This window comes from Balaenoptera acutorostrata, chromosome 6 (assembly GCF_949987535.1).
Source record: "Balaenoptera acutorostrata chromosome 6, mBalAcu1.1, whole genome shotgun sequence".
NCBI classification, from domain to species: domain Eukaryota; kingdom Metazoa; phylum Chordata; class Mammalia; order Artiodactyla; family Balaenopteridae; genus Balaenoptera; species Balaenoptera acutorostrata.
The window spans coordinates 119,303,049-119,325,422 of record NC_080069.1 but is presented as its reverse complement, the minus strand read 5'-3'; the positions used below and the strand labels follow the sequence as shown (position 1 = coordinate 119,325,422).

General features: G+C 39.0%; 1 protein-coding gene and 1 pseudogene across 13 annotated transcripts in view; one reads left to right on the top strand and one right to left on the bottom strand.

The window, feature by feature from the left end:
* FNBP1 (formin binding protein 1) overlaps nucleotides 1-22,374 on the top strand; it is a 143,851-nt gene that overhangs the window by 108,068 nt on the left and 13,409 nt on the right. For 3 of the 13 annotated variants that reach the window (XM_057547926.1, XM_057547925.1, XM_057547924.1), the window contains exons 7-12: nucleotides 963-1,091; nucleotides 2,397-2,543; nucleotides 4,504-4,701; nucleotides 5,634-5,816; nucleotides 11,420-11,434; nucleotides 15,312-15,421. In XM_057547926.1, coding sequence (XP_057403909.1) covers nucleotides 963-1,091; nucleotides 2,397-2,543; nucleotides 4,504-4,701; nucleotides 5,634-5,816; nucleotides 11,420-11,434; nucleotides 15,312-15,421 — 782 coding nt within the window. Of the gene's footprint in view, nucleotides 1-962; nucleotides 1,092-2,396; nucleotides 2,544-4,503; nucleotides 4,702-5,633; nucleotides 5,817-8,790; nucleotides 8,875-11,419; nucleotides 11,435-15,311; nucleotides 15,422-22,374 lie in introns of all 13 variants that reach the window. The other 10 variants (XM_057547933.1, XM_057547932.1, XM_057547931.1 and 7 more) reach the window with 5 other exon arrangements.
* LOC103007748 (HIG1 domain family member 1A, mitochondrial-like) lies at nucleotides 17,957-18,287 on the bottom strand (annotated as a pseudogene).

The window sequence follows — 22,374 nt, the reverse complement described above, 5'->3', positions numbered from 1 at the left end:
AATCAAACATACGCATCTGATTCAAGATCCTCATTAAAAAAAAAAAAAAATATAGTAGCTTGTATCGTTAATCCCATATCCCTAATTTGTCCCTTTCCCCTTTGGTAACCACAAGTTTGTTTTCTATCTGTGAGTCTGATATTCATTTGTACTATTTTTTTAGATTCCACATGTAAGTGATCTCATACAGTATTTGTCTTTCTCTGTCTGACTTATTTCACTAAGCATAATATTCCCTAGGGCCATCCATGTTGCTGCAAATGTTAGTGTTTCATTCTTTTTTATATCTGAGTAATATTCCATTGTGTGTGTATATATATGTGTGTGTGTGTGTGTGTGTGTGTGTATCACATCTTCCTAATCCAGTCATCTGTTGATAGACACTTGGGTTGCTTCCATGTCTTGGCTATTGTAAATAGTGCTGCTATGAATATTGGGGTGCATGTATCTTTTCGAATTAATGTTTTCATTTTTTTTCCTGGATATATACCCAAGAGTGGAATTGCTGGATCATATGGTAGTTTTATTTTTAGTTTTTTGAGGAACCTCTATATTGTTTTCCATAGGGGCTGCACCAGTTTCCACCAATAGTGTACAAGGGTTCACTTTTCTCTACATCCTCACCAACATTTGTTATTTGTAGACTTTTTCCTGATAGCCATTTTGACAGGTGCGAGGTGATATTTCACTGTTGTTTTGACTTGCATTTCTGTAATAATTAGTGATGTCGAGCATCTTTTCATGTGCCTGTTGGCCATCTATGTGTCTTCTTTGGAGAAATGTCTTTTCAGGTCTTCTGCCCATTTTTGGATTGGATTGTTTAAACAATTTTTTTTAAAAACAGCACCTGCTAAATACAACAAATGGAAGGTAAATTTGATCCTCCAGTTCCTCCAGTTTGCAATCCTAGGCTTTTATTTATTATGTGTAAACATGGGGGTATTCTCATTTTTTGCCCTAAGGCACGACAACAAGCTCAAATGCGTCACCAAATGGCAGAGGACAGCAAAGCAGATTACTCATCAATTCTTCAGAAATTCAACCACGAGCAGCATGAATATTACCATACTCACATTCCCAATATCTTTCAGGTAAGGAGTTCAGATCTCTCAGATTTGCTTTGCTTAGAAAAACGTTGCCTTGGAATCATGATTTCTGGGCTTATATTCTAAGTATTTATATAATTCTAAGTTTCCTCTAATTCAAATCATTTTTTAAAACATTCAGATCAAGCACTGACTGACATTAAGATGAAATCTAACATGAATCTCAGGATTAATCAATAGCCTTTGCAAACTTCCTTGGTTTGCCCCTGCAGCCATTCTTGGTCAGTCTTAGAGCTGTGATTCTCAGATTAACACTCTTTTTGTTAAAAGGACCGTTCTGGTTACAAAACTTCCAACTTACCTTTAGGAATCTAAGCGGCATTGAGACAGTTGTAGGATTTGAACAGATGACAGTTCTTTCCTTTGGATTGTTTTTCTTTTGGCTACTTTAGGTTGTCAAAAATAGTATGAGAAAAGATACATACATTCCCACTCTGGGAATTTTTTACAACTTAAAGTCCAACTGTAGAAAAAATAATAAATATTTGTGTCATAGTGTCTACACAGCAAACAAGAACCTCCAGCTTGTAGAAGCCAGGTATACTAGTTAATGTAAACCTGTGTTGGGTCAAGGCAGTTAACCAAATACCATACTTTTGGTAAAGGATAAAGCAGTGCCTCAAAGATGGAGGAGATGTTTAAAATCTAATACCAAATGGTGTTAATAGTAAAACTACTTGAGTTTCGGGTTCTTAATGAAATTGGAATGGAATTGTGTAAAGTGTACATTTAGGCAGCCCAGCAATTCATAAAATAGGTGTCCAGCTGGCTAAGGTAGAGGCACAAGAAATTTACAGTTGCTGTAACTCTAACCTTTTTATAGGCCTATTTCCCGCCTAGAGAATTTTTTAGCGGTAACAGTGCTGTCAAGAAACAACTTTCTTAAGTAACAGTGGACCAAACTGGGGCTTCCTTGGTGGCATAGTAGTTAAGAATCTGCCTGCCAATGCAGGGGACACGGGTTCGAGCCCTGGTCTGGGAAGATCCCACATGTTGCAGAGCAGCTAAGCCCGAGTGCCACAACTACTGATCCTGTACTCTAGAGCCCACGAGCCACAACTACTGAAGCCCGTGTGCCTAGAGCCTGTGCTTCGCAACAAGAGAAGCCACCGCAATGAGAAGCCCACAGACTACAACAAAGAGTAGCCCCCGCTCGCCGCAACTAGAGAAAGCCCGTGCACAGCAATGAAGACCCAAAGCAACCAAAATTAAATTAATTAATTAATTGATTTTTTTAAAACCCAGAAAACAGTGGACCAAATTAATTTTATGCAAATTCTAATGTTTCAGAAAATACAAGAGATGGAGGAGAGGAGGATAGTGAGAATTGGAGAATCAGTGAAGACGTATGCAGAGCTGGATCGGCAGGTGATTCCAATCATCGGGAAGTGCTTGGATGGAATAGTAAAGGCAGCCGAGTCAATTGATCCGAAAAATGTAAGTACTGTAGTTCGGACTTAATTTATAACTAAGAGTTTGCGGTCCCATTATTTCCCTGCCCCTTTGCACAGTGACCATATTTAATCACCTGAAAGTAGTTGCTTTCAGTGGTCACAAATACTTTTCAACAGTAACAGCACCATTTTAGAGTTTTTTAGTTCAGCCCTCTGTGTTTTGGATTAGTATAGTCACTGGCACACTTAGGATTGTAGAGCTGAATCTGCTAGTATAGGTTTAGGTTCATATAACAATGGCAGTGTTGTCTTAAGGTGGTTTATTTTTCCTCCCATGTAAAGATGTCTAGAGGCAAGAGGGTCCAACCATGGTATGGGCAGATGGTCCACAAGTTCTCAGGGACCCAGGCTTCTCCTAGTTCACAGCTTTTGATGATATGACTTTCAAACTCAATATGGCTTCTGTAGCTCCAACCATCACATCCAAATTCCAGAAAACGTTATATAGAGAAGGGCCCATGCCATCTCTTTAAAGAGGCTTCCTAAAATTGCTCCCTGTACTTCTGCCTACATCTCAAGAGATCTCAGAGGTCAAAACTTAGGGGCCACCTCCTGCTGTACAAAAGACTGGGGAGTGAAGCCTTTTTGCTGGGTGGCCATGTGCCTGACTTAAAATCAGGGTTCTTGTTACTAAGAAGGAAGGGTGATTGGCTATTGCAAGACAGTTGATCCCTTTGACACACCTACAAAATCAGTGTCAACTGAAATAGCTATGGCAAATTAAAATGTGGGCTCACTGTAGGAAGTTGAGATTTTTCCAAATTGTCTTCTCTAGTAGTTTTTTTTTTAAAGATTTATTTATTTATTTATTTATTTTATATTTATTTTTGGCTGCAATGGGTCTTTATTGCTGCATGTGGGCTTTCTCTAGTTGTGGCGAGCAGGGGCTACTCTTCGTTGCAGTGCGTGGGCTTCTCATTACGGCGGCTTCTCTTGTTGCGGAGCACGGGCTCTACGTGAGTGGGCTTCAGCAGTTGTGGCACTTGGGCTCAGTAGTTGTGGCTCGCAGGCTCTAGAGCACAGGCTCAGTAGTTGTGGTGCATGGGCTTAGTTGTTCCATGGCATGTGGGATCTTCCCGGACCAAGGCTCGAACCCATGTCCCCTGCTTTGGCAGGCGGATTCTTAACCACTGCGCCACCAGGGAAGTCCCATCTAGTAGATTTTTTAAATCAGATGATCATTGAGTTAGAAAGTTATTACAAATCACATGTGCTTTTGTAACAGTTTAACTATACATCTATCTATCTATCTTTGACACGATGGTTGTCATTTCCTTACGTGTTGGTCTTCACCACCTGACCCCAAGAAGATTCTGAACTCAAAGTTCCTAGCAGGGTGCACACCACAGAGTAGGCAATCAGTTCACTGATTTATTCAGCAAACATTTATTGCACCATTATCACTGGACATCATCTAGGTACTAGGGACACAGTGGAGGAAAAACAGAAAGGAGCTTACATTCTAGTAGAGGAGAGACTGTGAACAAATATATACATAAAGAAAAATTATTCAATAAAGTCATATCTTTGAACCACAATTAACCAAAGAAATCAGAGAGATTATCTACTCTTTGTTTTGACTTTGTGTATGCCAAATTGCTTTAAGACCTTCTGATGAGAACCAGTTTTTGTACTACTGTATTTTTCAAGGGAATTGCATAATAAATGGCCCAATTTTTCTGCTTTTAGCAAAGTCATTCTTAATTAATATTCGTTTCTGTAAATGTAGAAAAATGGTTAGTTATTAAAAGTATCTTCAAATCTCAGCTAGACATGTAGCTTTACAAATTATTCTTTCTAATGATAAAAATATTACTAGAAAATCTATTATTAATCAATATAACTTATTTAGAATATCATCTGTATGAGGTCATCATAGTTCATTGTGTAAAAGGTATTTGCATGCATTTGAACGTATTTGTGTGTGATGGGTGTAATTTCAGGATTCACAGCTGGCCATAGAAGCTTATAAGTCTGGTTTTGAGCCGCCTGGAGACATTGAATTTGAGGATTACACTCAGCCGATGAAGCGCACTGTGTCAGATAACAGCCTTTCAAATTCCAGAGGAGAAAGCAAATCAGAGCTCAAATTTGGTGGCAAATCCAAAGGAAAGTTATGGCCGTTCATCAAAAAAAATAAGGTACTGATGGCTGGACCCAGTGTGAAATGAGTGTTATAAAGTGTGGAGATGTTCACTTTATCTTTTAGTCTTAAAGGAACGAAGATTTTAAGCTTGTTTCAGAATGCAAAAAAAAAAAGCTAGTGTGCTATTTTATTTTAAGACAGTATCTCTCTTTGGTGATGGTACCTTGGCTATGGCCATTTGTCTTATTTCAGACACATTATCACCTGCACCGTGTCACCCACACTAACAGATTACTGACCTCTGGCTGTTTTGCATCATGCCTTTCACTCCTAAGTCTCCTAGATTGCTGGTTACCTGGGCTGGGAGTAGGAAAATTGTACGACATTTCTATAACCATGTATCAGCATATCTAATTGAAATTGTTTCCATGGGTTAATAACTTGGTTTCCAACTCATGTTAACATATGTATCCATGAACATTTTTCATTTTCTTTTTATAGTGTGATACGTAAGTGCATGACAGCATTAACCTGGGCATAAAGTATGATCAAGGCGACATGACTGCTTTAACCTTAGAATAATTTAATATTTCAAGACTGTCTTTGCTGTTTTCACAACCTTAGCATTTAAGGACTTTCATTTTCTCCCATCAAGCTGTGTTAGTTTAGGTGGTTTAGAAATATTTACCCTTCTGGCTTACACTGGTTTAGAGTAACTAATTAGAATGGTAGTTTGCATGTGAAAGTCTGCATGAGCTTCTTGTCAGATATTTTTTGCTATTCTTCTGTTGCTTTACTTACTAAAGCTCCCACTTTCATCATATTCTCATTTAACATATTTTCTTTTGGACCATGGCCGAAATATTTAATTGTTTGTGTTTGACTTGCTTTGGGTTTCAAATATTATTTGATGCTTATTTTTGTTTTGTGTCTTATCTTCTTGTTTCTGATTTTTTACTCTGTCACTGCTCCGTCTCTTACACGTAGCTTATGTCCCTTTTAACATCCCCCCATCAGCCTCCCCCACCTCCCCCTGCCTCTGCCTCACCCTCTGCTGTTCCCAACGGCCCCCAGTCTCCCAAGCAGCAAAAGGAACCCCTCTCCCATCGCTTCAACGAGTTCATGACCTCCAAACCCAAAATCCACTGCTTCAGGAGTCTAAAGCGTGGGGTAAGTTCTGCTCTGGAATCCTGTCTCTCTTGTGCGCTTTGGTTGCATGTTTTGTTCTGCATAACTTATTTTGTTTGTGAATGACTCCATTGTGTTTTCCCATAACATAAAACAATAAGAACCTATGATTCATTATAGCCGGAAAGAAGAAGAGCCACAGAGAGAGGAAAGAAGGAAGGAAGCAGGATGGGTGGGGGAGGGGTGTGGAGCCAGCCACCCCAGAGTTCTTTTTGTCTGTAGTACATTTTGGATGGACCTTTCTCCGTTTCCCTTTTGAAACATCTAAGTCATTAATATTTTACCTTGATTTTACCAAAAAAGGAAACTTAGATTTCGTTTCTAAAGCTAGCAACATTTGAGGCGTTGCAAATCACTGTATAGTCAGAAAATATTTGCTTAATAATTACTGAAACAATATGTAATGAGGGTACTTTTCTCTGAGCTATGCCTCAGGGTTTGAGGCGAAATGGTATGGGTTACAGCGGTTTCTTTAGCTATTTTGGTGATCGTACAAGATGTTGATTAAATATCTGATAACAGACTGACTGCAAAAAGGCATAATGCAGTATTTATCTTAAAGGGGGAAATAATAGCGGCTCACATTTACTGAGTGCTTGTCATTTGCCAGACTCTGTTCTATGCGCTCATTTACTTTTTTCAACCACCCTATGAACCTAGGTACTAAGAGTTCTTTATTTTACTGATAAGAAAACTGGTGCATACAAAGATGAAGTTAGGAAGATATTGAGCCAGGATTTAAAGCCAGGGAGCCTGCTTATGATCTGAGATTCTATAAGTCCATACTCAGGGAGAATCTATTATACTATGATTGACTCATAAGTGGATGTTATTTAGACTCAGGTTTGCCATCCTAATTAAGATCTCATGTGCTTAAGTCACAGGGTTTTATGGAATTGATCAGCAGTCCAAAGTAGATACCAGTTCGGTTTTTTAGAAAAAGATTGGAACAAGGTCATTCCTAGCCTCCTGAATAAACCTAAATGGTCAGTCTAGTCTAAGCCATCCCCAGATATTCTTTATAATGAATAATGAGTAAACAAACATTCAGTGCATTAACATATCCAGTAAGGTTTTCTTTTGTCCTGTCCTGTGGGAGTTGAAATATAGTTGTAGTGGGATGTGTTCTTGTACAAATACAATTTTTACTTTTCCCTTCCTCTGTGTAAAAAAGTTGTAAATATAGTAGATAGCTACATTGTTACCTTTTAAAATAAGGGACAAAAACCTCATTTCTTTATATGCAGAGTTCCTTTAGTAACGGAATCTCAAAGTTTTATGCAAAGAATGCAGTTGGTGGAATTATCCTGTTTTAAGGTTACCCAGCATATCCAGGTTAAGAATTAGAATTTAATTTCCTAAAGATTTCAAGGGAGGCCTTGTTGGAAGGCAGAATATAGCTTCAAAAGTGGATGATGAATCGTGTTGAGTTCTATAATTAGATCTCCATTATGCTGGCTTTTAGAATTCTCCATCCATCTCTGCTCCTTGTTCATCGAAGAATTTTCAACATATGACTGTGTGTCGCTATACTAGACTATAGACTATAAAATTTTCCATTAACTGTAAATCAGTTACCCCATCTCTGCTGCTTCCAAAACCTTCACAGAGCACTCATTTATTATATTTATAAATATATCTCTGCATTGTCTTTTGCAATCTCATAATGAAGGATGTTGAATATTCATGATTGTTTACCATTTGTGTATGTATCTATTCCATTCTTCTCTCAACATCACAGTCTTTTGGTTGCACATGGTTTCTGAATCATGTTTCATGGTGTTCTCTAAATGTTTAGGAAGAGACCAAGAATGTCAGTAATCAATAAGTGTAAGAAAAGATGGCTAGGAAAAAATTAACACTTGAAAACAAAAACAGTGAAATGAGAAACAGGTTATTTTGATTAATTAAAGGAACCCTATCCCATTTTTTTAAAAAAAACATAATTAGCAAAAATAAATTTTATTTCTTACACCTCAAATCTGTGCTCAGCAAACTTCTATTTTTTTAAAAAAATTTCCTAAACTTTGAGTGTGTTTTCAAGAATAAACACACACACACACACACACACACACACACACACACTAGAAGCATCAGTAAATAAATAGAAACATATTTTTGCTTCCCTCATTTTTAGTTGATCTGTTTTTAGGATCAGATTTGATGTACTTTTCTTCAGGAAGTAGCAGTGCAGAAAAAAAAAAAAAGAAAAGGAAATACATCATACAAGTAAGATGAGGAAGTTTAAAAAAATCTGAAGTTTGGGGAAATAAATTTGATTTTAAAGCAATTTCAAAACGGAAGGTACATGGTTTAACGGGATCCATGACTAAAATGATGCAGTCCTTGCTATTTCATTTATTCTACTTTTTAAGACTGTTGCGCCAAAGATAGGAAAAGGATTCTAGGAGAATAACAAACCTGTTATTTTAATATGTCTTTTAATTTATCATGTTTTTCAGCTTTCAGATCCAGATTTTAATCATTTGTTTCTATTATCAGAATGTATAAATCCTATGCAAACGTTTCTTCGCTAAGTAATTTCGTTTCTGAAGAGCTAAGTAGGATAAAATATTTTTTGTTGTAAATCATTCACATTTGTAAGCAAATGTCTCATTGAACATCTTTAAAGATTGGCATGCCACCATTATTAACCATTATTTCATCTTTACTGAAGTCAAAGAAGAATGAAGCTAGATTGTGTGTTCTCAATTTGCAGTCTACAAAGTGTAACTTTATTGTCTTAACATTTCTTTTTCTGGTGTGAGCAAGGGGCTTCTAAATCTAAAATATGGACATATTTTCCCCACGTTTTAGAGTTAATTGTACAGAAAAATACCATCATCGTTGATCAAAAGATTTTGAAAATCCCTACCAATTGTTTATCAGATGTAACAATCTTCTGGTTACTTTCATTTTATTTATTTTACCTTGTTCTCTTGCTGATTATTGGCAGACTCAGTCTCTCTGTTTTCACAAAGAACTCATGAAGAGGACGATAGGGAAACCCACGTATGCTTTTGAAGCTAGGGATTATGTTGTAAGTTTACCTGTGACGGCTAGGTCATACGGTCACGGCACAGGCACTAACCCCTGTGACAGCACCAAGACTGGGGACCCAGATGCTCTCTGACCCGGACGCTGGGAAAAGCCTCACTGTATCGATCCAACCACACAGGCTTCTTCTTCCGGAAAAGTTGCATGGAAAAAGGAACCAAACTATCAAACTTCCTAAAAATGTCAGTGAGCTGAGCTTGTGTTTTTCCCCTTTTCACTGATTGGGATTGCCGTCTGAGCTGATGTCACTAGGTATGATTTTACGGCAGAATTTCCCCCCTAAAAGGCAGCTGGTCACGGGAGAATGACACTCTCGCAGACGGCAGCGTGTAGCACGCTTACCCACACCCACGTCTGAAACAGATGGATCCGTGGATCCGTCAGGGACAACCAAAAAAATCAGCGAAGCCTGAGCAAGGTCATAGAGCAGTGAAATGACTTTCCGTGGACCTTAAACCAGATACTTATATATTCATGTTCACCGTCCCCTTTCTTTGTACTTGAGGTTAGTACCTGTGACGGCCCAATAACACATGGATCCGCCAGCTCTGTGTGCCCTCATGTGTTATTGACACTCGTGGCTCCCCAGGCTCCGTAATTGTTGCCTGAAACTGACAGCTTTTTAGCTCTTCAGGTGTCTTGCAATGCACTTAATGCAACCTTTAAAAGTATTCTCTTGGCAGACGATTCAGTTTCTAATTTGAAATGATCTAACTGGCTGGCTTACAGCTTAAGACCAAAAACCAGTTTATAATTGTTAAAAAGGATACCATGTACTGTGACGGCACTTCTTGTAGATTATCCATCACTGTTCACTTCAGAAAATTGAATTTGTCTGAGAATTCGATATTGCCTATCTCTATTGAGATTTGTTCTCAATCCTAATGACTTGTTTTTTATTATGAAGTGGTTATATTCCTATGCTCTTAGTTTTGATGTTAGAATTCTGTTTTTGGAATGCTTAAGAAAGAATATATTACTTTAAGCAATGGAAGTAGCCAAATAGCAAGCAGATAGAGTGCTGAGTTCAAATTAGGACATTTATACAGTAATGTCTGAGAAGCATTTGTATATGGTCGTATGCTTTGCAGGGAAGATATTTGCAAAGTTTTCTGCTGTGCACCATAAGTGTTGTCTGTAAAGAACTCAGATTGTGATGAACAGATCTGTGCTAAAGTTTACAAGAGGGGCTCAAGGCATTCATGTAGGTTGCCTGTGTGAGAGCGGTCATGAATCTGACTGTACCTGTTTCCCCCAAAGTTTTGTCTTGCTACTTCTTTCCTTAAAAGTCTTTTTCCCCATAGGGACAATTTCTTTAAAAGCTTAATGCTTGTTCACAAAGAAGTATCAACTTTGAGTTAATCTGAAGAATAAGATTTTTAAAATCTAGTTAAGGAATTTTTAACACCCTCTCCCCTCCCAATTTAAAATCAAAGGACACTTTCTTTGGTACTTTGTCTCCGACATATTTTTGGATCCTACTACCAATTGCCTAAACTTTAGGGTTGATAACAGCTAAGTAAGTGTGCACCGAGCTCTCAAAATACTGCTTTATAGCCAAAATGCATGTCTCACCTGTTTCTGAAGAACCAATGTTTCTTTTCCTAATTTTGAGATGCCTTTTAATCTGGTTTTGGATCCAGTAATTAGTATAGTTTTGCCAGTCTCCGGGCCTAGCAGAATTGCAGCTGCTGTGTCCTGGTAATTAACAGGAAATCCATAGCAAGGAGTTAAGTACACCTCAGTAGTTGAGACGGTTGGCTATCTATTTCCTAAAGGAAACTTGTAAGAGCAGCAGGTTCTGTTAACTCCCCAGATGCTATAGAACCCCTGTGGGTAGGGCTTCTGAGTTCGATAGAAAGCCCCAGAAGACACCTTCTGCAGAGCAAGAGGTGCATGAAGTCCGCAGGTGGAAGAGAGCATCATGCTTCCACCTCCAGCCAGGCGCTGAAAGGCTCCCTGGAGGTTGGTTCTTAGAGCATCTTCCAGTCCTTGGTTCCCATTTACCAGTTTGAGACTTTGCCTTAATACCTTTAGGAAATGCCACTGTTCGTATTTATTAGATCTCCTTAAGATAAAAATATTACTGGGATGTTGTGGAACTAATTGCTTTCCCAACGCTTTTAGTCTGTGTGAAACTTTCCGTGGGAAATTCGGTGAACAAAAGGCTATGTGACTATTTCCATCTTTTATAATCATGCTATTTCACCGACTGCAAACTTATATTAGTTTATACTCAGGCTGATGTGACCAATCCAGAACAGTAAACGGAAACTCTCCTTTTCTATCTGTATTCTTTGCTCTGGCAACGTGGCAGCTAAAGAAAGGTTTTGGTCGATCAGCCCCTCTTGGGAACTTTGGCACAGAACCGCTACAAATCATTTTCACAAAGCGCCAGGTGAATTGATGTGTTATGTTAATTCAGTGGAATGGACCAAGTTCCTCTTCTTCTCATGTGTTGTTGTTTCTCTCTCTCTCTCTCTCTCTCTCTCTTTTTTCCCTATCACCCCTTCAATTTTTACACGAAGCTTTCTCTCAAGCTGGTAAGCACGATTCCTCCATGCATGTCCTGAATCTAATCAGGTTTTTTGGTGTATGTTTTGTGGGTGCTGTGCCACTGTGCAACATATCTTCAGAGTTAACTGTTGATTTGTGTTTCTCTTGTGTGTGCTTTTGTTGGTGTTTCTTTATTAGACCTCTGGAATACAGAGGTCCAGAGTCTAACAGAGGTGATCGTAATCTTTTCAAGTTGCTAAGAAAATTAACGCTTAACTCATGATTTGGTTTTCTTTACCACTAGAGTCTTAAGAGGATGACAGATGTTGATAAACTTTATTTAAATATGAACATAAATATGAATATTAAATAGGAGGGAGTTTATGTATTGGATCATTTGGAATAAAAACAAATATAATCATTGAAAATTGCTCCTCCCCGGGAGCCATAGAAGCAGATGAAAAATGCTGGGGACCTGAGGGAGACATGCAGGAATGATGCCGGGCTCCAACTCAGGTCTAAGGCACCTTCGAGAATTGGAGGTCATGAAATCTTTAAGTTGCTACATAAATACATTGGTGCCTTGCGCATAGCTGATTTAAGAAATCAAAGACGATTTTATGGACAATGAAAAGAGCCTCCTAAGCCTTTCTAAAATGATTTCTTTAGTGTTCGGTGTTGTTTCTACTTTTAATTCCATAGCCCTAGTAAATAGTCAAACTAATCATTAAATCTATTAAAAGAAACTCTTAACCACATAACCCATTACTGTACTTCAAATATGTGTAAGTTATGTAATAGTCTCAAACACCAGAGCTGAGAATATCCTAAAATTATGGACAATGGTGAACTGTGACACTTCTTCAACCAGGAACAAGATCAGCATTTTATGCGCTGCTGTTGAGAAAGTAGGACAATATTTTATGGTTATCCTTATACATACTTTTATATGTGTTTCAGTATATACATAAACATATATATACATAATTTTTTGACCTGACTCAGTATTTGGCAACTGTTCCAGCCCTAAGGAAAAGGAATATTTTATTAAATTAAACATTTCTTAGACGGCAAAATAAAATCCCGAGAAGAATTCTACAAGAAGGAAAGATCTTAAATGAACATCAGTCATTAGCAGCAGTATGAATTTGGGAGAAATTGGATCCATTAACTGGGAGTCTGTCAGATGCCAGGGTTCCTTTTTTGCCCTTTATTTGTTCTTTTGCTCACGTGCTAGTAGCTAAAGATAATATTATCAGGCAGTCTTTCTGTTTGAGATAAATCATTTTACCAACCTTGTATTGAATTGTTGCTTGATGCCCTTACTTTGAAGCTAACAAAGAAGTTACACACAGATGGCTTGGGTGTAAAAATAATAAAACTCAAGAAGCAGCTCATTTCATTGCCCAGGAGCAAGTGTTTGATTCCAGTAGCACGTAAAACAAGATCCTCTTAGAGCCACAGCCATTGAAAATATGCGTATTTTGGCCCTTTTCCCAAACCCTGGTACTGCCAGTCTCTTAGGTGCCCCTCCAAAGAGTTCAGAAAATCTATTCTGACTCGAAGGTAGAAATAAAAATTCTTTTGTGGCAAAATGAATCATAGGTGAGAGTATTGTTTGAAAGAATTCAATCTTCAAAAGGCGAATAGGACAAAATGAACCTTTGAAGGTACTTTCCAGAAACCTCAAGTTTCTTTGGATCTAGAAGAAGCTGTTGACCTGAATCTCCAATGGTAACATGAAGTTTGTTTGAGGCATAGTTACTGGGATTAGTTTTTAAATAACAACACAGAAATACAGAATATCTATTGAAAGGGACCTAATTGGTCAGTTAGACTAACTCCTGATCAAGTGAAGGGGATTCATTTATTATTTAATTGCTTTCGTTTTTGTAGATAATCAGGGTTGCATTTGTTGTTACTGTTGTGTGGGCTATCTATTTATAAGTCATAAGTTAGAGTGTTTTTTACTACAGATTTCTATGCACCTGTTTATCCAGTGCAAATCTTACACCTGTTCACAGTCTAGACCTATGTGGTACAATATGGTATCCACTCACCTCAGGTAACTTAATTAAATTTAACTTAATTTAAGTGAAAAGTAACTAAAATTTTAAAATTCAGTTCCACAGTTGTACTGGGCACACTTCAAGGGCTCAACAGCTACGTGTGGCTACTATATTGGACGGTGCAGATGTGAGAACATTTCCGTCACTGAGAAAGCTCTTCTGGGTCTCATAGCACATAGCGAGGCTCAATAAATCTGTATGAATTAACACTGACTGCTTACTAGGTTTGCTGACTTCTGCAGCAGTGTATCTCACGCTGTGTTTTGTCGCATTCTAGCATTAAAACAAAAATGAAACAAAAACAAAATCTCTGTTCTAGAAAACGTGCTGATCTGTTTTAAGTCAATTCAGCATGAGAACAAAGTACTGAGCTTTCAGGCTCAGTGACTGAGTTGAGAAAATTGAAAAGCACTTCATTAAGGTTTCAAGTGTTATAGCCCAATAGTATATGGAAAAGGAAAAACAAGTCTGCTTTATTTTTATATTGAAGATTAGTTGGCTTCATCTTAGTTTTAGAAGCAAGTTGAACTTCCTTGGTTTGGCATTAGGGAATAATCACTTCTATTTTGCTTTTCACTCAACACACACACACACACACACACACACACACACAAGTCTTTGAGACTATTAGCTGAAAGGTCTTTGGTGGCCTTAGTGGTGAACTATTTGCTGAATCACAAACTTCCAACCCAGCAGCCTGGCATTTTCTCATAAGCAGCCTAGGAACTTCAGTCACAAGCCCCCGTGTAAGCTGCTTGGCAAACTCAAGCTAATTTTGCAATTATATTATCCGGTCCCTTCTTTTCCACCCACTCCCAGGCAAGCCCGTCTTGCCTTTGTTTAATTGGTTCTAAAGCAAAATCTCTTTTCTAAATTCCCTGGCTTATCCCTGGCTATTGATAAATTTCTCTTTCTTTATGAAAATAGCCTCATTTAAGGAAAAGCACCTGATGGCCACAGCTTAGCTACAGCTTCTGACGTGTAAGCGTAGGTAGGAGTCTAGAAACTCACGGTTGATATTTTCTACTTAAATCACGTGCACAGAGGAAAGAGAGCAATTTTTTTGAAAGGGAATCAAGATATCAAAGTACACTTCTTCTGATGAATTAGAAACAGCTGAGGCCGATTTCATACACTGTGGGAAGCTGGTTTTGAATTTGGGGCTGGGGGCGGTGTTCTCTATGAATTCTCTGAGATGATCCTAAAGATGACGAAAAAGAACCGACCAGATTTTTTAGAGGCAGCAGAGGCAAGAAGAGTGCATGGGAGGGAGGTGCGGGGGGGGGGATTTTTTTTTTAATGTCCCTTTTACCCACATTCTCTGAGGAACTAGACGTCCCATCTGTCACTTCACGGGGATGGAAACTTTTGGCCTCAGCCTGTGTGAAGAGACGGGAAGGAATACTCAGACTGGGTGGGGTGGGGGGAAGCAGTGCCATCGAAATGAAACAGTTGGCGGGGGCACTTATCACTGTTTTATGTGAAGAAACATAAACCTAAAGCTTCAGTGTTGCCACCGACACTGACAGTAAAGTGCAGAATCAGTCTCCAAATTTGTTTTTCATTGATCCTCTCTGGAGTCAGAGGTATATCTTCCTGTCTCGGTGCTCCCTGCCTTGTCAGAGGTGGTGGGGCCGGCATGAAACGGTTTGCGGGCCTTTTGCGGTTTGCATGCACTGATTTTTGCATCTCAGCTGGGTGTCGTAGGAAAGAGCTTAATTTAGTTCATGAAAACACATGCAGACGTCTGCATTGCCCTGGTATCTGGGGACTCTTTCCCGCAGGCTTCCCTCGGTGTCTTTTTGTCAAGGAGCACCGTGAGGTTTTACTGGCTTATTTCTATTTGCATCTACAGGGTGCGACTCCAGAAGATTTCAGCAACCTCCCACCTGAACAGAGAAGGAAAAAGCTACAACAGAAAGTCGATGAATTAAATAAAGAAATTCAAAAGGAGATGGATCAAAGGTAGAGTGGATCAATATGACTTATTAAGAAATTTGAGTTCGGTTTGGAAAGATGGGAAGCCCTAAATTAGATTTTAATCCAAGTGATTATTTTAGCTGTGTGTTTGGTTGGATTGCTGGATTGCTTTATTAAAGACAGGGAGGGGGCTTCCCTGGTGGTGCAGTGGTTGAGAATCTGCCTGCCAATGCAGGGGACACGGGTTCGAGCCCTGGTCTGGGAAGATCCCACATGCCGCGGAGCAACTAGGCCTGTGAGCCACAACTACTGAGCCTGCGCATCTGGAGCCTGCGCTCCGCAACAAGAGAGGCCGCGACAGTGAGAGGCCCGCGCACCGCGATGAAGAGTGGCCCCCACTCACCGCAACTAGAGAAAGCCCACGCACAAACGAAGACCCAACACAGCCAAAAATAAAAAAATAAATAAAGTGTAAAATTAAAAAAAAAAAAAAGACAGGGAGGATTCTTTTAACAAATAGGTATTATTCTGAGTTTGGGCAACAAAATACATATGGTTATCTTCTTTATTTTTGTATGTGTTCACTTACTTTAATAATGCTACATTTACCATGTTATCACCATGGAATGTAAATTCAGGTTAGACAAGAAAATTTCACAAGTACAACAAAGCATTCTGTAGCATACCAAAGTTTGTATAATGTCTGACCAAACCAGTTTGCTCATAAATCACTTCCATTATAGGTAATCTATTTAGTTTAATATTTATGATTCTTATAGAGAAAATAAACATACTGCACACATTAAAAAAAGTGTTTTTCATTTACCTTTGCATTAGCACTTAAAAAACACATTTCTATTTCAAGATGTATATTAGCCATAAAAAGGAACAAAATTGGAACAACATTGGAACAAAAGGAACAACATCTCATTTGTAGAGATGTGGATGGACCTAGAGACTGTCATACAGAGTGAAGTAAGCCAGAAAGAGAAAAACAAATATCGTATATTAACGCATATATGTGGAATCTAGAAAAATGGTACAGATGAACCTATTTGTAGGGCAGGAATAGAGACATAGATGTAGAGAACGGACATGTGGACACGGGGGGGAAGGGGAGGATGGGACGAATTGGGAGATTAGGTTTGACATAAATACACTACCATGTGTAAAATACATAGCTAGTGGGAACCTCCCTGTATAGCACAGGGAGCTCAGCTTGGTGCTCTGTGATGACCTAGATGCAGGGGCAGGGGGGAGGTCCACGAGGGAGGGGATATATGTACACATATAGCTGATTCACTTCATTGTACGGTAGAAACTAACACAACACTGTAAAGCAATTTTACTCCAATAAAATAAAATTCTAATATAACAGCAGCAAAATAAAACCCTGCAATTACAAAAGTGCTAAACGGGGATCTACAATTATTTTCTTTTTTAAAATTAATTAATTAATTAATTTCTTTATGGCTGCGTTGGGTCTTCATTGCTGGGCGCGGGTTTTCTCTAGTTGCGGGGAGCGGGGGCTACTCATTGTTGCCGTGCGCGGGCTTCACTAGTTGTGGCTCACGGGCTTAGTTGCTCTGCGGCATGTGGGATCTTCCTGGACCAGGGCTCGAACCCATGTCCCCTGCATTGGCAGGCAGATTCTTAACCGCTGCACCACCAGAGAAGTCCCTTAAGTTATTTTCATGTTTACAACTATGATTCTGAAATAAATACTACTTCTAAGCAGCTCTGTTATCAGCTTTTTAGGTTTGGTTTAAAAACATACACATAATTGCTAGGAGGTTTATAATGTTGTATTCCGTTCCTGAAAGCGTTCCTCAAAAGCCAACCAGCCCTCAAAACAGTACTCAGTCCACAAGGCAGTCAGAAAGAGTTAAATTAACTGAGGTAAATAAGAGTCCTACATTACATGCTCCTGAAATGGGAGCATTTCAGGATTGGTTGGCGTGTTGTCCTCTTTAGAACTAATTTCATCAGAAGAGTTTAAGAAGGTGGACATTGGGGACTTCCCTGTGGTCCAGTGGTAAAGAATCCACCTTACAATGCAGGGGACCGCAGGTTCGATCCCTGGTTGGGGAACTAAGATCCCACATGCCGCGGGGCAACTAAGCCTACGCGCCACAACTACTGAGCTTGTGCGCCTTAGCAAGAGAGCCCGCGTGCCACAAACTACAGAGCCCACGTGCCCTGGAGCCTGCGCGCCACAACTAGAGAAGAGAAACCCACGCACCACAACTAGAGAGAAGCCCACGCACCCCAATGAAGATCCCCCATGCCGCAACTAAGACCTGACACAGTCAAAAATAAATTAAATAAATAAATTAATAATAAATAAATCTTAAAAAAAAAATAAGGTGGACATTGTACCACTACCAAGTGCATTTAAAAGTGACATGTTTCTTCTGTGCTAATTTGACTCCCCTGAATGACCTAGCTAGTGAACTAGTCACGGTAACTTGGTCACCAGGCAAACCAAGCCTGCAAGAAAGGACGCCAGTGTTCAAATTACCATGTTATTGTCTGACCCAGTTTATTTTCAACATAAACATAAATCTCAATATGAGATGTCTAACTAAAGCAAGCACTGCCAAGAAGACCAAGACAGCATCTCCTGTTCCAAGGTTTAGGTTTTGCCCAGAATTCTCGGTATGTGGAATAGCCCACACCAAGAGTCATTGCTCCCATAACAAAGCCTTGGGCTGCCACACGCATGTGGATCAAATAAACAGACATTTTAGTATTTCCCCTGCTCTTCAATCTATATAATCCATATGCAACGATTGCTGCAAAAACCTGCCATTCCAATGGGGACAAATGGTGCCTCTCTAGCTTTCTGGATAAGTTTAGATACTTGATCTTCATCATATGAAGAAAGAGAAACATCTGTGTCGCTTGGCATAGTGATTGAAGAATCTTCAGACAATGACAAGACATCTCAGGCTCCAAATGGCTTCAAAAAGGTTTTCTGGTGGTTTTTAAAATTATTTATTTATTTATTTATTTATTTTTGGCTGTGTTGGGTCTTCGTTTCTGTGCAAGGGCTTTCTCCAGTTGCAGCAAGCGGGGGCCACTCTTCATCGCAGTGCACAGGCCTGTCACTATCGTGGCCTCTCTTGTTGCGGAGCACAGGCTCCAGACGCGCAGGCTCAGTAGTTGTGGCTCACGGGCCTAGTTGCTCCGCGGCATGTGGGATCTTCCCAGACCGGGGCACGAACCCATGTCCCCTGCATCGGCAGGCAGATTCTCAACCACTGCGCCACCAGGGAAGCCCTGGTGGGGTTTTTTTGGTTTGTTTTTGTTTTGTTTTGTTTTGTTTGGCCGCACCACGTGGCTTGTAGGATCTTAGTTCCCTGACCAGGGATTGAACCCAGGCTGTGGCAGTGAAAGCCTGGAATCCTAACCACTAGGCCACCAGGGAACTCCTGTTATCTCTCTATCCTGAGTGTAGAGGTGAGGTTTTGTACAAATGAGGAAGAGCAAAGTGGCATGACCCCCACCCTCTCGCTTGCCCCACGTCCGAGCTTTGGATACAAAATGTACTTGTCTTTCTATTTGAGGGTAAGTAAAAATCAGCCTTCCTATAGATTCTCATGTCTTCTTGTCTTTTTATAGAGTGTGTTGATGGTATCTAGAAAACAAGTCACAGTATGTCTTATACACATCACCAGCCATTAGAGGTGTAAATATTTGCTTGTTCTTGACAAGCATCTGCCCATCTGCCCAGGCTCCCACGGTGAGAGTCCCCTGGTTTCTGAGCTGTTCTGTAAGTTTGATCCTAGGGATGGTAGGTTGGTGCATATGCAAAAAAAAAAAAAAGAAAAAAGGAGGAAAAGATTCAATATCTCTTCCCATTTGCACTTCCTTCCCACATTTATAACGAATAATACCTTCACATCATTTAGGGGATACTTGCTAATAATCCTGATTGAAAAGCCACTTTAGGGAACTGTACTCAATATTTTGTAATAACCTATAAGGCAAAAGAATCTGGAAAAAAAAGTTAGATATGTATATGTATAACTGAATCACTTTGCTGTACACCTGAAACTAACACAACATTGTAAATCAACTGTATTCCAGTTAAAAAAAAGAAAAGAACAGCCACTTTTTATTCTCTCACCTTCTATATTCTCACTGAGGGAATTAAGTGAATCATCATTAATGGCGATTTGAACTTAAAAGATAACTTGAGATTTTGTGCTCTATAAGTAGGCCAAATTGTAGTCCTACATAAATTTAGTTATATTGAAGCTGGGGTTAAAACTTGGTTGTGCAAAAAATAAACAAACAAACTTGGTAAGGCAGTCAGTTTAAGTACATGCAAAAGAAAAGTGGGTTTTGATTTTTTTTAATCTCTGGGAGAGCAACTCCTGAAAAATAGATCATTTTATAAACATTGTTGCAGTATGTTAAAAAGAGGAACACATATGATGAACTTTGTTCTAGTTTTATATTAAAAATATACTTTATGAAATAAAAATGTTTGTACTTTTTATAAATAAAAGTCTTTGTACCTTTTATAACATCTGGGACCAAATATAAAAGGGTTTATAAATGTATTATAAACCTCCTGCTGTTTACTAAGTGAGCACTTATATTTTGCACAGGAGTAACAAGTTATGACTCAAATATCTGAAATGACATTTTATAGGTTGTTGACAGACTCTCTCTAATTGTTTGATATCATGCAGAAAAGTTTCTCTGTCACTTGGATTGTGGCCATGGAACTTGGTTAACGTTTGAAACTCCAGAGCAGCGCTTGCTGGTAATAAGGCAAATCACGTTCAACCATTCACTTCACCTCTGTTTATTGAGCATTTACTGTGTACAAGGAAATATTCTAGGTATAGCAATGAGGATAAAGTGATGAACAAAACATCAAAAACATCTGTTCTCATGCAACTTACATTTTGTGCAGGAGGAACAGAAAATAAAAGGTTTTGAGCAGAGGTGGCATGATCTGGAAAAGGTTGGATTTTTGTTTGTTTTCGGTTTTGTTTTTTTTAAATAATCAATCCAAAAAGGCAAGAAAGGAGAGAAAAAATATTAATATATAGAATAGGCAGGACAAATCAAAAGCACAAAATAGAGTGGAAGATTTAAAATTCCAAGCACACTAGACACCCTGGATTCCAATCTGGTTCCACCTGTTTCTTTTGCACACTTTGGACAAGATTCTTAACCTCTTAGTACCTCGGTTTCCTCACCTTGAAAAGGGAGTTAATATGCCTGTCTATGACGATTAAGTGTGTCAGGGTATGTCAGGTGCTGAGGACAGTGCCTGGCATATTGTGTTTGTAAAATAAAATGAATCAGTATGTTAAATGTGAACAGACTACATGTTCCAACTAAAAGAGATTTTCAGATTGGACAAAAAACTAAAACCCACATGTATGCTAGTTACAAAAGACACGTCCAACTCATAAAGTGCAGAAAGGTTGAAAGTAAAGACTGGAAAAAGATGGGGCTTCCCTGGTGGCGCAGTGGTTAAGAATCTGCCTGCCAATGCAGGGGTCAGGGGTTAGAGTCCTGGTCTGGGAAGGTCCCACGTGGCGTGGAGCAACTAAGCCCATGTGCCACAACTACTGAGCCTGTGCTCTAGAGCCTGCGAGACACAGCTACTGAAGCCCTCATGCCTAGAGCCCGTGCTCCGCAACAAGAAAAGCCACCATAATGAGAAGCCTGCGCGCAGCAACGAAGACCCAATGCAGCCCCCCAAAAATTAATTAATTAATTAATTAAAAAAAAAAAAATGGAAAAAGACAGACCGTGCAGGTACCGACCAGAAGGAAAACTGGTGTGAGAAGACTGACTTTCAGGCCAAAAAACACCCCAAACTATTCAGCTTAAGAGGATCAACTTCATAAAATAAATGATTCAAATAACAAATGGCTCAATTCACCAAGAAGACATACAATTTTAAATCTGTAGAACCATAATAGCATCACCTCAAAATATAGAAAAGGTTATGCTATCAACCTTCTGACATAAGTACAAGAAATACAAATACATCATTATAGTGGGAGATTTTTAATGCACTTTTCTCGGTAATTGATAGAATAGACTAGCAGAGAGTCAGGATAGAGGATTTGAACAATATAATTAACAAAACTGACCTAATACACAGATATCCAATAACTGCATGCTACACATTCTTTTCAAGCACACATAGAACATTTCCAAAAATTGGGCATATCCTGGTTGTATAAAATGAATCTCAACAAACATCAAAGGATAGACATCATTCCAGGTATGTTCTCTGAAGGCTGCAATTAAGCTGGATATCAATAACAAAAATTTAGGAATTAAGAAATGTGGCTCTCAATTACTGAGCCTGTGCGTCTGGAGCCTGTGCTCCGCAACAAGAGAGGCCGCGATAGTGAGAGGCCCACGCACCGCAATGAAGAGTGGCCCCCGCTTGCCGCAACTAGAGAAAGCCCTCGCACAGAAACGAAGACCCAACACAGCCATAAATAAATAAATAAATAAATAAATTTATTAAAAAAAAAAAAAAAAAAAAAAAAGAAATGTGGCTCTCAACTAACACAGCATTGTAAAACAACTATACCCCATTAAAAAATAAAATAAAATAAAATGTGGCTCTCCGCATTGGCTCAGTTATAGCAAGAAGCCTGCTCAGTCAAGTTAGAAAGGCTCCCCACCCTTGTTATCTATCACTCTGGCATGACATCAGGAAGAATCCTGTTAAGTTGGTTTAGCAGGAATCACTCCATTCACCTTTGATTTTCCATCCACTGAGCCCCTCATTCTGCTCATTGGCTAAAAATCCCCAGCTATCTTTACTGTATTAGGAATTGAACCCAGCTCTAAACTGAGGTGTCTTTTCCCCGATTGCAATTGTTTTTTGTTTTTTGTGTTTTTTAAATAAAATCTGTTTTTACTGCTTAAAAAAAAAGAGAGAAAGAAATGTGGCTCTAAGTAACACATAGATTAAGGAAGAAGTCATCATAGATACTAGAAAATAT